The following is a 14,836-nucleotide window of genomic DNA, read 5'->3' as shown; positions in this document are numbered from 1 at the left end:
GTGAAAAAAGTGTGAGAAAAAAAAAGCGTTTACACCGGGCTGCTAGCTGTACCAGCACCTTATGACGTATGAACCTACATTTCGTCTTTTTGTTGCTTTGAAGCTTCAATACATCGTTGTGGCAGTAATTGTTTTGAAATGCTAAAAAACTATCAGCAACGAGCATTAGGCCAACATTAGATGGCGAGTGCGTGCACGAAGTACAGCAGGTGCGTGCGGGTGCGTGCGGGGGAGCACGGCGCGCCGTGGCCCGCACAAGGGGCGGGTGTCGCCGTCGCCAACGCAGCTGGTGCAGAAAAGTTGGAAAAGCTTTTTTGCGCCAAGACGCGGCGCAGCAAATGATCAAGAGATCCGGCTCTAGTAACGTGCTACGCACTGCCTGAAAGAAGGAAACAAAAAAAATCTGCATGAGGTTTCGGCCAATCACAGAAGACATGAGATTCTCACTGAGACTAAAGCGCGTGTTCTGCTTCTGTCACTCTGACATGTCTAAAGTCTAAACTCAGGCAATTGACAATTACAGGTTTTGTCAAGAAACATTAGTTTCTCACTCTCTCATCCTCTTGAGACTATCTCAATGTGGTCATCTCACAGTTTGGGTTGAATGGGATGTGCCGTAGGGCCCCTAGGGGCCCTAGGGCCTGTGGACCATGTGGATTGAGTAAACAAACATGCGACAGGTGACATTATTTGGAGAGTTCATAACTTCTAAATATAAACTTACCAAAGGATGTTCAGGGATGTTCACTAGAGGTGAGCAGGGTCTATCAAGCTACTATTGTTTTATCAACGCGTAAAATTTTTATGTGATGCCAAAAAAAATTAAGTCTTTTCAGCTTCTTGAGATGATCCCTAAGGAGGAACAGATATCTTGCGATAGGATTTTGATAGCTCATTACAGGACAGGCCATTATCATGAGGTTCCTCCCGGTGGCCAATAGGTTAAATATACGGCAGATCCCTGGAAAAGCAGACATATCAGTCCAGAAAAGTGCAGTGCAGGAACAGCAAAGATACTCTTTTCTTTTTTTCTCGTTTACATGCAAACGAGAAAACCGAATAGTTGCTTTAATCCGATACAATCAGACATCTTCGTGTGCGTGATAGAAATCGACGTTCAAAATCTCCGATTGAGACACCCAGATCATGCGGTTGTGTAATCGCACTGAAACTAGACAAGGCTTGTGCGCATGCTCCACGACCCACGCTGACCTTTGACCCCAGAAACAAAACCATACAAGGAAGCCGATCGCTTACAAGGAAGAACACAACACCAGGGTTAGCGTGCACTTCATCTGCTCTGTGCTGACCGCGCGCGCGTCGGTCCGTGCTGACAACAGGATTTTTGTATTTTTCATTTTAAGTGGGCCTAATTTCTTTTAATAAAAGTAAACTAATTGATTAATCTGATTATTTCTATTTTTGACCCTGACTCTTTTAAGAAGGGGCATGTTTATCAGTAAATGTTTTAATAAAATACTAGAGGTAAAACTGTCACCATAGAAACGATCAGACAGAAAAACTTGATTTTACTTGATTTGGATTAATAACTGTTGTATTCCGCACACACCCAATAGGACCGAGGTCACTAAAGACACCACTACATTGGTCATACTGAGGCTTGCTGCTTAAGATAATGTCCAGTAATGTTGCTTTAAGTGGGTCTTGAGGGTCCGGTTGGGTGGGAGCAGTAATAAGTTGTCTGAGGTTCAATTCATTAGTTTTGGACAACCAATCACCAAGAACATTATCAGACTGAGGATTTGATATGGGCTTTTAGTAGGTTTAATGTCGAATCAATATTATATGTAGTTGTTTTTTCAGCCTATTTTGACTTCATTATTCTCTACATAATTGTCATCCGATTCCTTTCCCATTTGCATCGGTGCAATAGGGTGTGGGGCCGGTTGAAGCCCTCACACTGATGTTCTCCTCGTGATTCTGACTGTATCTGAAGAGGTCCATGAGCATTTGAAGTCTCCATATCCCACCTTTGTGAACGCGCCCAGTAATTCAACCCACCCTACTCTCTAACACTTCAAGGACCTCCAGGCAGTGATGGAAAGTAGTAACGGAACGGAACGATAATGGAAAGTAGTGGGTTCGGGTCGGGGACTACTGTATAGCTGCAGTATTTTGACTTTTCTGCATATTCTGGGTGGATGGGCTAAACCGGAGGAAACTCACCCAGACACAAGGAGAAACATGCAGACACTTCAGAGACTAAAACACCAGCTGAAACTATTAACCCAAACACAAAATAGAAAAACTGTGGATAATGTAAATAAAAGTATCTATGAAAACAAGGTGACTTGAAGTAAAGCCATGCAAACTGTCATTTTCACTCCTCCTCTCACTTGGGAAGAAATAAACACGTGACTTTGTAACTCGGCAACAGACAGTAATATATTCCGATGCCTCATGGTCGCTGTGGGAGAGGTCGCAGTGCAACGTAAACATGAACATCACAAGATCTAATCCGGCGTATTTCGAACTGACCCTTTTCACCGACTACGGGAATTTAAAATACCTCCTCTTCGCTTTGTGCTTGTTGATCTACACGACCATAATCTCTGCCAACATGCTCATTATAATCACGACTCTGTTAGAGAAGTCGTTGCACCAGCCGATGTACGTCTTCATCTGCTGTTTGTCTGTCAACTCTCTGTACGGCTCCACTGGTTTCTTCCCCAGGTTTTTGTTCGATCTTTTGTCCGCTTCTCATTTCATCTCGCGCCCGTCGTGTTTCATTCAGATGTACGTTATTTACACGTACGCCTCATGCGAGTGTACGATTCTGGGCATTATGGCGTATGATAGGTTCGTGGCCATTTGCCGGCCTTTGCACTACGGCGCTAAAATGACGGTGCAGAGAGCGTTGTGTCTTTGGGCGGCCGGTTTCGTCTATCCGGCGCTGGCCTGTGGACTCTGCCTCTACCTCACCATCCAACTGCCACTGTGCGGATACAAACTGCAGCGGATTTTCTGCGCAAACTGGCCGGTGGTTAAAGTTTCGTGCGCGGACACTTTCTGGAACAACGTCGCCGGACAGTTCACAACCATGACCACCATTTTCATCCCTCTGTTGTTTGTGCTGTACTCTTACTTCCGAATCCTGGTCGTGTGCCGAACCGGTTCATTCGAAACGCGGCGAAAAGCGTTGCAAACGTGCGTTCCTCACCTTGTAACGTTTGTCACTTATTCCAGCTGTCTGTTCTGTGAGCTTTCCATTACTCGGTTCGACAGGGACAAAGTAGATCGCCATGTTGTTTCGGTTTTGTCGCTGGAGTATATTGTTATCCCGTCGTTAAACAATCCTTTTATATATGGACTCAATCTTCCGCAGATTAGAATGGCCATTTTTAAACGTTTTAAGATAAGAGCGCAAAATGTGTTAAAATCCTAAATGTCGGATGCACAGGAACACTTTTGACCCATTGAAGTCTAGACTCCAGGTTTTGCTCCGTTTTAGTCTTGTTTTATACCGAGTTCAATCCTAAACCATGCTCTAGTTTAGACATGGTTTAGTCCTATTTTAGACCTGCTTTCTTAAGAGGAACATAAAGCTTAACTTTAAAACATTATAAGTAGTTTGAACAGCTTCAAAAACTGCCAATTTAAGTTTTGTTTTTTGAAGAAGAGAAAATTAACAACCACCAAAATATAATCAGGACTTTAATGTATAATATTTTAAATATGCTTCTTGAAAAAAAAAATGTTATGTTTGTTTCTTGCATTGCTGATAATAATAAGTGTTGTGCAACACCCATATCATAACGTTAAAAAATATCACCCATATCTTGGACCCAGCTCCCCCCGAAATGCAAACGGTTTAGTCGGAGATTGGCCCTCAGCCTCTCGAGAGCAATCCACCTCCCTCGCCCACCCGATGACAGAGGCTGAGGCGTGTACACAGCGGTACATTGATGGTGGTGCGTCGTACTGAGCTTTATGTCCTGGGTCCAGAATTAGACCGAGTTTGAAGTGCACAAAAACAACATAATAATATAAATGACCAGTGAGCTTGTGTGTCACAGTTGTGTAATTGTGAACTATTACAAACTGGCTGTACCACTTGCTTGTGTCTTTGGAGTCTTTTTTGACATCTTGAATGTTGTCTATGAAGGACTTTGCCACTCTCTCCAGTTGATATGTGACAGAGGCTCCAGGCCCAAGACTTTTAACTGGTGTTGAGGACCACTCAAGCCACGGTTGAGCTGCCACTGAAGTACGATCAGTTATTGCAACCTTTGCTTGTGCACCTAAAAAAGCTGATTACAGCAAAAAACATGAATGGTAAAATCAATGATGAATACAATTTTTTTGCATGAATTGAGTAAAGTTAAATACACAAAACATCCGAACAGCGTTAGACAAATGAAAGTGTGACTAGAGGTGTGTCGGCCAAAGTTACCAAAGAAGAAAAGCTCACACTTCAAGCACAGGCACAGTAATCATAATAGATTAAAACAGAGTGAAGGCCTAATGAATAAAAACATTACAATAATTGAATCATTTACCCTTATAAGATGTTTTTGTGCTGTAAAAGTGTAGTGTAACAGTTATATATGAATGTGAAAATATGGAGGAATATAAGGCATTGTATTGGAATCAGAATCCCTGGTGCAATATTTTCTGTGCATAAAACAGCTGTAAATAAGAATGTGGGTATTATTATTAGGATTATATGAGGTTTTATTTCAAAAGTTATGTTTTTTAATTATACTTCTGTTCCTGCTCTGTCTAATCGGTGTTGCAACACTGGAATTTCCCCATTGTGGAAAAAATAAAGGTTATATAATCTCATCTTATCTTAGAATCAGAAAAGGTGTATTGCCATTGTCAATGAACAGAATTCACAAACATAGGAACTTGCTTTGGTGAATCGTTGCAACATAAAACAATGAACAATGATAAAACAAGTCAAAAAGAAAAACAATTAAAATCTGCTATAAGATAACGGCAGAGGGAAAGAAACTGTTCTTGTGGCGGGAGGTTCTGGTCCAAATGGACCAGGGGAGTGGCCTCCTGCCTGAGGTGGCTCAAATAGTCCATGTCCAGGATGAGAAGGGGCGGCTGTGATCCGACCTGCTCGTCCCAGAGCCCTGGAGACGTACAGGTCCTGTAGAGATGGAAGTCTGCAGCCGATCACCTTCTCAGCAGAGGGCGCTGTAGTCCATGTTTGTCCCTGGCTGTGGCTCCAGCGTACCACACGGTGATGGAGGAGGTGAGGATGGACTCGATGATGGCCGTGTAGAACTGCACCATCATCTCCGCTGTCAGATAGGCTTTCCTCAGCTGGGCCTTCTTGATGAGGGAGCTGATGTGGGCTCCCCACTTGAGGTCCCGGGTGATGGTGGTGCCGAGAAAGCGGAAAGAGTCTATAATGGTGAGGGGGGGCTGGGGGGCAGTGATTTTCCTGAAGTGAGGGTGGTGTCGTCCGCAAACTTGATCAGTTTTACGAAGTCGTGGCTGGAGGTGCAGCGGTTTGTGTACAGGGAGAAGAGCAGGGGAGAAAGAACACAGCCCTGTGGAGCTCCTGTGCTGATAGTCCACGTGTCCGAGACATTCTTTCCCAGCCGCACGGACTCCCTCCGATCAGTCAGGAAGTCAGTGCTCCCCCTGCAGGTGGAGTCAGGCACGTTGAGCTGGGAGAGCTTGTCCTGGAGCAGAGCAGGAGGATGGTGTTCAATGCAGAGCTGAAGTTCACAAACAGGATCCTGGTAGAGGTTCCCGGGGAGTCCAGATGCTGCAGGGTGAAGTGGGGTGCCAGGTTGATGACGTCGTCCACAGACCTGTTGGCTCTGTAGTAGAACTGCAGGGGGTCCAGCAGGCAGTCTAGCAGGGGTGAGGTGAAGTACTTGAGGTGGGGCAAGACCAGGCGCTCAAATGACTTCATGACTACAGACGTCATCATATCATTTGAAAGACTATGGACTAAATGGGATGATTATTTTTGGTTTATCTGTGCCTTAATTTTCTTTTTTCTGAATGTCCACAGGGTTTGATTTTTGTCTCCTTTTCTCTCTCTGGTCGAGTTATGTTTCTGTGTTTCTTCGTATATATTTTTAAATCAGAATTTAAACTAAATTTTCGTCTGAACTGTTGACAAGGTCTTTAAAACGTTAGCTCAAAAGCGAAACACCTCATGACTGGCTGTTGGCGAAACACACACCCTTTACGGTAAGTTATGCAAGTCACAAGAGAAGTGAAAGACAAACCGCAACATTGTCATGCAAAATATTCATTATGTGATCTACCTTAACTCCACCTCTTCTGACAGACAGAAGCCAGTCAAGAAGCCAGTCCAGAAGCCAGAAGACAAATGAACACAAGGTTTGAAAACAGCAGCAAACCAACTGAAGACATGGGAGGTGAGATTATTAAAAAAAGTATATAATCTTCTTTAAACTTGTTAACTTTATGTAAACATTTGTTTTTTCAAGAGGCAATAAGGATTGTGGTTCTTGGAAATGATGGAGTAGGAAAAAGCAGCCTGGCCAACTCCATCTTTGGAGAAGATGTATTCAGTGTGAATGATTCTCCAAACAGTCAGAACAAAGACTCTCAGTCCAAATGTAAAAATATCAATGGAAAAGATGTGCAGCTGGTCGAGTTTCCTGGCCTTTTTAAGTCCAATCCGAGAAGCACAGAGCTGAGTCCTGAGCTCCTCAAGTGTTTCACAGAGTGTGCCCCCGGCCCTCACGCCTTTCTGCTTGTGCTGAAAGTGGGTAGGTTCACTCATCATGATAAGGCTGTGGTCGATATTATCCTGTCATATTTCACTGAAGATGCCCTGAAATACACCACCGTCGTCTTCACTCATGGAGAAGACCTGCCAAACGGAATGGAGATTGAAGACTGGGTCAAGCAAAATGAAGCTCTGAAAAATCTGGTGCAGAAATGTGACGATCGCTGTCATGCCATTGACAATAAACACTGCAACAAACAGGAGCGGGTTAAGCAGCTGCTCGAGACCATCAATGCCATGATGAGGGAAAAGAAAAGCTGCTACACAAATGAGATGCTGACAAAGATACACAGAGATATAGAAAAGGAGAAAGAATCGATCCGCCACAAGCAGATTGACAAGCTGTTCATGGACATAGACAAGTGGGTGTTGAAGAACAGCAGCTTCACAAACGAGATGCGAGAAAATGTACACAGAAATATACAAAAGGAGAAGACATTGATGAGAGAGAAGCCGTTAGAGAATTTGCCCTCGATGGTTGATGGGATGTTCCAGAGCTTGAACACAGAGCTGATGAAGAATAAAGACCGCTACACAAATGAGAATCTGACAAAGATACTCAGAGATATACAAAAGGAGAAAGAGTCAGTCCTCCTGATGGTTGAAGAGACCTTGACACATGCGGCTCTTCAAGTAATGGCTGAAATGGCTGTTCACGGATCACTGATCCTTTCACTTGGATGTGCTGTTCTTGGGGTCTTGTTGGGGGCTTTTCTTGGTGTAGCAGAGATGTTGGCTGCAGTGGCCATAACTTCCCTATCACTGTTGCAATTTATTCCAAGATTACTCACTATAACAGTTGGAATATTAGCAGGGGGATTTATAAGTGAATTATTAGCAGAGGGATTAGTAGCAGGATTAAAAACAGGATTAGCAACAGGAAGTGTCCTGGGCTTGTGGGCTGGAGGTCTGATCTGGATGCAGAGTTTTTTGTGTGCACGGGATGCTGAAATTCATCTCAGAAACTTGGACGAGCTTTATCAAAAACTACTTTGATCAGCAAACATAAGTTTATTGAGCCAATTTGAATTTTGGAGGTGGAATTACATCGAAATGTCAGAACAGATGTTTTTCTCTTCTTTATCGTTCTATTTTTCTTCTCTGTACTATATTTGTAGTTTTATGCTACTTTATGCTAATGCTACCAGTTTTTGTTCTTAAAGTAAATCATGATTAATCTAATTATTTACAATCTGAAATATTACACATCATTAATGCATGTTTAGTTTTTGAGGGAAATTAATGGCTGTAATGTTGTTTTGTTCTTTTATTATTCTACTGGAGGCTGTTTTAGCCTTTATATTAATGAACTCTTTGCAAATTGCAATGTTTAATAATTGTACAATTCAAATAAAAGTATTTAACCACACAAAATCTGATGTGAATCTCGTTTAAAGACATATTTGTAGAAACAGAAGTCAATACTAACTGACCAATATAAGCTTCTCTTTTCTTTTTTTAAGGTTCATTTTGTCAAGCAAAACTTAAACCCATAAATGTACAATGTGTGCTACATATAATGATATATATGAATATCACAAAACGACACATGCCACACATAACCACATGATCATCTTCCCTGAACACTCCCTTGTCTGTGTGTAGATGTCTCTATTATAAAAGATTACAAAATCCATTGGTAAGGATTATAATCTAAGTTGATTTTAGTCAAATTGATCATAAAATTCGTGTTGGGACAAACTTTTTTTGAATGGTTTATCTGGTTTAGTTGAAAAAAATTACTGGACCTTTTTTTATTTTCCACAAAGTATGACATGACAAAGTGCGTCTGTAAGATGTTTGGAATTTTTTTTTTATTTTTTATATAACAAATAAAACAAACAAAATAAAAAACATAAAACAGTCATAGGTTTGTGGTCCGGCATATTTGTCCTAATTAGTCCACAGTCTTGCACATAATTTGGAAATTTGACAAAATAATTGAGTGATGTTTCACTTTTGTAAAAATACCTGCCTGGTTTGTCTGACTTGAACTAAGTTCAACTATTAAAAACTCAATAGAAAACTAAGAACCGTTTTTCTTGGCTTGAAACCCATTGTAGTCATGGCTAACAAGTGTTTTCTTTTGTTTAATAGGCGTGAGATGTTTGGACATCTAATCACGAGATGTTTCTGCTTTCATTAGAGCGATGACGTATTTATGGGCAAGTGTTACAAATAACAAAACTGAAACAAAATGCACAGGGTCATGACGCCTTTTGTAAGAGGATTGCACGAGTCATTGTCGTGTTTGCTTTTTCCCCTGCTCATTCTGAGGGTCAAGGGTCATAAATGTCTGGCCCAGCTTAATACAATTTTATTCTAAATATATTTCTTGGATTCTTAGAATACAGGCCCTACTACCACCTCTCTTCTTTTAGAGCTCTGCACATGTGCTCTGAGGACAAACTCAAATCCATGGATCTGAGCTCAAATCACGCTGAATAAACCTGTGTGAGAATCAAGGATGTTTGCAGGTTGTGTAATTTATATACAGAAAACTCCTAGAAAGGTAAAAACAGTATCGAGGAAGTCGTACCAGGAAAAACTCAATAGTGCAATAATTCACAGATGGAATACTTTTGTCCTCTTGCATGTTTTTAGCTGTGGAGTGCAGTGTTAGAATATTTACAGCACAAATGTGTTTTTCCTACCTGCTGTGGGATGTTTTACGGCTCCTTTTTCTGTTAAACCCGATTGGCTTGTCAGACTTGAGCAAAGTATGTTTTCAGTAGCTCAATGAAAACCTGAGGGAAGAGTGAGACGAGTGTGTTTTCATTGGCATAAAATACATTGTAATTATATTGAACCAGTTTTATTTGGTGAAGAGAGAAGAGAGAGATATTTGGACATTGTGTTTTTGTTTCTGTCATCCCAGTGATTATATACAAGTGTTACAAAAGACAAAACTGGAATTAAATGAACAGGGTCATTCAGAACACAGAAAATAGGGAGTAAGTCTTGAGTCTGGCAACAATTTTAGGACAATTTCAGATTAATATAGAAACGGTGAACCCAATATGGCCAAATGTAAAGTTATAATATGCACTATATCCAAAGTCGCTCATTTATTTTAATACAAATACAAATGTTTTTTTAGTCCTGAAAATGTCTAAACATTCTCTCAAATTTTACCTCCTGTATTTCAGCAAACTCAGAGGTCCTTGAGTAATTCTAGTGTGTTTACTATGTGAAGGCTCTGTGTCTGCTCATGTCTGTGCTGTCTCAATACCGATTCCTAATGTCTCTGCGGTCCATTTTAGAACTTGAATTGACCTAAATTAATACCACACGGGCCATATGCCAATCCAATTATTGTTTTCTACAAGACTCTGGGAAAGTTTGGGTGTATTTGGTGTAAAGTGGTTTATACAGTTTGGGCTCTGGAACCCATCTCCTCGAGAGGGGCTGGACGCTCCACTTCTCTGGTGTTGCCCGCGGGGAGAGGCGGCGGGCTGGTGTGGGCTTGCTTATAGCCCCCCAGCTCAGCCGCCACGTGTTGGAGTTCACCCCAGTGGACGAGAGGGTCACGTCCCTCCGCCTTCGGGTGGGGGACAGGTCTCTCACTGTTGTGGCGGCCTACGGGCCGAACAGCAGTGCAGAGTACCCGGCCTTCTTGGAGTCCTTGGGAGGGGTACTGGACAGTGCACCGACCGGGGACTCCGTTGTTCTACTGGGGGACTTCAACGCCCACGTGGGCAATGACAGTGACACCTGGAGAGGGGTGATCGTGAAGAACGGCTTCCCCGATCTGAACCCGAGCGGTGTTCAGTTATTGGACTTCTAGCCACGGATTGTCCATAACGAACACCATGTTCAAGCACAAGGGTGTCCATCAGTGCACATGGCACCAGGACACCCTAGGCCGGAGGTCAATGATCGACTTTGTTGTCGTGTCATCTGACCTCCGGCCGCGTGTCTTGGACACTCGGGTGAAGAGAGGGCCAGAGTTGTCAACCGATCACCACCTGGTGGTGAGTTGGATCCGCTGGCGGAGGAGGAAGCCGGACAGACTTGGCAGACCCAAGCGCATTGTGAGGGTCTGTTGGGAACGTCTAGTGGAGCCCTCTGTCAGTAGGGTATTCAACTCGCACCTCCGGGAGAGCTTCTCCCATGTCCCGGGGGAGGTTGGGGACATTGAGTCCGAGTGAACCATGTTCTCCGCCTCCATTGTTGATGCGGCTGCTCGGAGCTGTGGTCGCAAGGTCTCGGGTGCCTGTCGTGGCGGCAACCCCCGAACCCGGTGGTGGGCACCAGAAGTAAGGGATGTCGTCAGACTGAAGAAGGAGGCCACTCTGGCTTGTAGGTCTCCTGAGGTCATCGACAGGTATCGGCAGGCCAAGCGAACCGCAGCTCGTGCTGTCGCAGAGGCAAAAACCCGGGCCTGGGAGGAGTTTGGGGAGGCCATGGAGGAGGACTATCGGTCGGCCCCAAAGAAATTCTGGCAAACCGTCCGGCGCCTCAGGAAGGGGAAGCAGTGCCTCACCAACACCGGTTACGGTGTGGGTGGAGGCCTGCTGACCTCGACTGGGGATGTCGTTGGACGGTGGAAGGAATACTTTGAGGACCTCCTTAATCCCTTAGTCACGTCTTCCGAAGAGGAAGTAGAGACCGGGGACTCAGAGGCTGGCTCATCCATCACTCAAGCTGAAGTCACTGAGGTTGTTCTCAGACTCCTCAGTGGCTCCGGGGGTGGAGTCTCTGGATGTTGTAGGACTGTCTTGGCTGACACGTCTCTGCAACATCGCATGGCTGCCCTTTGTCACGAGTTCTGTTCATAATTTTTATGGACAGAATTTCTAGGCGCAGTCAGGGGTCGGAGGGGGTCCAGTTTGGGGACCACAGGATTCCATCTCTGCTGTTTGCAGACGATGTGGTCCTGATGGTTCCATCAAACCCGGACCTGCAACATGCACTGGGACGGTTTGAGCCGAGTGTGAAGCGGCTGGGATGAGAATCAACACTTCCAAATCCGAGGCCATGGTTCTCGACCGGAAAAAGGTGGCTTGCCCTCTCCAGGTGAGTGGGGAGTCCTTGCCCCAAGTGGTGGAGTTCAAGTGTCTCGGGGTCTTGTTCACGCGTGAGGGAAGGATGGAGCGTGAGATTGACAGGCGGATCGGTGCAGCGGCTGCAGTGATGCAGTCGCTGCATCGGACCGTTGTGGCGAAGAAGGAGCTGAGTCGAAAGGCAAAGCTCTCGATTTACCGGTCAATCTACGTTCCTACCCTCACCTATGGTCATGAGCTTTGGGTAATGACCAAAAGAACAAGATCGCGGATACAAGCGGTCGAAATGAGTTTCCTCCGCCGGGTGGCTGGGCGCTCCCTTAGAGATAAGGTGAGGAGCTCGGCCACACGGGGGGATCTCGGAGTAGAACCGCTGCTCCTCCACGTCGAGAGGAGCCAGCTGAAAAGCGGCAGAAAATGGATGGATGGATGGATGGTTTAAGGGGCTAGATCAGCATGAACAAATTAAAAGAAGTATGATTCCGTGGATGTCATTCTGATCGCCTGTTAATGTAATTAACACAAACAATAGAAGAAATGCTAATGACATGAATGAACTAGAAAGTTATTGTCATATTTCAGTATGTTTATCAATCCGCTATCTCCGGTATAAAGTATGAGAGTGAACACCAAAAACGTCCCTAGTACTAATCCCATCCCAATCAGAATCTAATACAAATCTAAATATTTCATTGGGTATTGGTTATTGCAGTTGTTGCTAATGTTGTTGTTTATTTTAATGGCGTAAAAGGTGCATTTACCGCCACCTACTGTAGTTGTACGTCTTCAAAGTATGTTTTACGCTATACCGTGAAAAAAAAAAGGAGACCAATGCCTAATGACAGGAAAATAGAACGGACGTATGAAGCTTCTCCATGGAAACGCCTGATGTCACAAGACTATAATAGAATGGAAACATTTAGCTGCTCCATGGAAACGCCTAATGTCACAAGAACGTCCCTTTATGACCCATCACTCTCAAAGACACGAGGCACAGACATGTTTTTCAAAGAAGAACATAAAGTCTAAAGAATAAAGTCTAAGATGTACAGCTACGGTAGGTGGTGGTAATGTAACAACTTGGATACTGACTGCCATAAAACACGAAGAAGATTCATACAGTGCCAACCATGGGCTCTCCAATGTCCGTATTTGAGGAGATGAGGAGGGAGAAAATGCTTTGTGATGCCTCGCTCAATGTGGCTGGCACACAGTTCCTGGCCCACAAGCTGGTCCTGTGTAGTTGCAGCTTGTACTTTAGAGCTCTATTTTCCCAATGGTCCAGCCCTGACTGCCGGGATTTTGACATCCCTCTTGTGTCTGCTAATATCATGAAGAATATCCTGCACTTCGCCTACACCGGGGTGGTCCACGTCACCGATGAAAACATACAGGAGCTCTTTCTTGCTGCTGACTTCTTTGACATAAGCGGGATTTCCCAAGCCTGCTGTCAGTTCATGGTGAAGTCTCTGTCCCCCAGAAGCTGTATTACTACCTGGTGGCTCACAAAAACCTACTACTACCCGCAGCTAAGGAAGCCAGCCTTCGTATACATCTTGAAGCATTTTGAAGAGGTGGTGGCCAGCTCTGAAGAATTCCTCAGTCTCTCCAAGGAGGAGCTGTGTTCAATCTTTGAAGAAGATCAGCTGAACGTGAAGCAGGAGAGAATCGTGTTTGAGGCGTTCATCAAATGGGTAAAACATGATCTTCGGGAAAGGGAAAAGTACTTGGCCTACCTCCTGTCAAAAATCCGTCTGGCACATGTCGACCTTATATACTTTGACCAGACCATTCGAGACAATCCCCTCTTCAAGGGCAATAATGCTTGTAAAAAATTGGTGAACAAGAGCAGGAATCTGATCCTGAATGCCCGATTTAGCTCCCAATCCGCCTACCTGGCCCGTCCGAGGCTACCCTGCGCAGTCCTTATGGCTATCGGTGGCTGGAGTGGAAGCACCCCAACCAACTGCATCGAAGCATATGACAACCGTGCCAATCGCTGGGTCGTAGTGGCCAATCATGACAAGACACCACGGGCCTTTCACGGCACGGTGTTCCTTAATGGCTCAGTGTACCTGATTGGAGGGTTTGACGGCACAAGTATATTTTGCACCACGCACAAGTTTGACCTGGTCAATCACACGTGGCAAGAAGTAGCACCTATGCATGTACAGAGATGCTACGTTAGCGTCGCTTTACTGGATATGTTCATCTACGCCATGGGGGGGTTCAATGGAGTGGCGAGGGAAAATACGGCTGAAAAATACTCTCCAGAGGCCAACCAGTGGACAATGATTGCACCCATGCTTGAAAAGAGGAGCGACGCCAGCAGCACGGTACACAACGGATACATCTACATTTGCGGAGGCTTTAACGCAACCCATTACCTGTCCACAGCCGAGTGCTACAACCCGCTGACCAATCAGTGGACCATGATCGCTGAGATGAGCAGCAAACGCACTGGGGTCAGTGTCATCGCCTACGCCAATGAGATCTACGCCGTTGGTGGCTACAACGGACAGAACCGTCTGAAGGAGGTGGAGGCATATAACCCCAGGACCAGAAAGTGGCGCTCCCTGCCTTCCATGCGGAAAAGACGCAGTAACTTTGGCATTGAAGTTGTCGAAGGCCGGCTGTATGTTGTGGGCGGCTTCAACGGCCGCACCACCATCCGTCACGTCGAAAGCTTTGACACGACGACCCAGGAGTGGACTGAAGTGCCGCACATGCCCATCTGTCGCTCTGCCCTGAGCTGTTGCGTGGCGTACGACCTTCCCAACATGAGGGACTACGCTGCAACCCAAGAAGACGGGGAGTAGACCCTCACTCATTAACTAAGAGATCGCAAGGCGCGCTCCCGAGATCGTGAGCCGCGCTGCCGAGATCGTGAGCCGCGTTCCTGTGATTGCGAGCCGCGCTCCCGTGATCAATAGCCGTGTGTGGTTATGTTGTTGTTGTTGTGTTGCTTTTAATGGCGGTTGGCAGCCTGCTTAAAAGGTCTCATATATATTTTTCATGTTTCGTAGTCTACCCTAAGGGTATATTTGATAATTAATAAGTGTTGTGCAACACCCATAAC

The 14,836-nt window shown here is 44.8% G+C and overlaps 2 protein-coding genes across 2 annotated transcripts in view; both read left to right on the top strand.

Moving 5' to 3' along the window:
• Positions 1 to 3,406, top strand: part of LOC140359111 (uncharacterized) — a 9,075-nt gene extending 5,669 nt beyond the window's left edge. The window contains exon 3 of the mRNA XM_072443981.1: positions 2,399 to 3,406. Coding sequence (XP_072300082.1) covers positions 2,399 to 3,406 — 1,008 coding nt within the window. The remainder of the gene's footprint in view (positions 1 to 2,398) is intronic.
• A 9,480-nt stretch (positions 3,407 to 12,886) lies between these two features.
• On the top strand, positions 12,887 to 14,576 carry LOC140359110 (kelch-like protein 10). The gene has a single exon (XM_072443979.1). It carries the CDS (start codon positions 12,888 to 12,890, stop codon positions 14,574 to 14,576), a length of 1,689 nt encoding a protein of 562 aa, XP_072300080.1. The 5' UTR covers position 12,887.
• Positions 14,577 to 14,836: the final 260 nt, after the last annotated feature.

The sequence above is a fragment of the Eucyclogobius newberryi genome, unplaced genomic scaffold (genome assembly GCF_026437365.1).
Source record: "Eucyclogobius newberryi isolate DKJ021-1_F unplaced genomic scaffold, fEucNew1.0.hap1 SCAF_14, whole genome shotgun sequence".
Classification (NCBI taxonomy): domain Eukaryota; kingdom Metazoa; phylum Chordata; class Actinopteri; order Gobiiformes; family Gobiidae; genus Eucyclogobius; species Eucyclogobius newberryi.
The sequence above is the reverse complement of the archived record's forward strand: the minus strand, read 5'-3'. Positions and strand labels throughout refer to the sequence as shown.

What these genes read in the sequence shown, in the direction of transcription:
- LOC140359110 (XM_072443979.1), top strand. Translation starts at nt 12,888, where the DNA reads ATGGGCTCTCCAATGTCCGTATTTGAGGAGATGAGGAGGGAGAAAATG.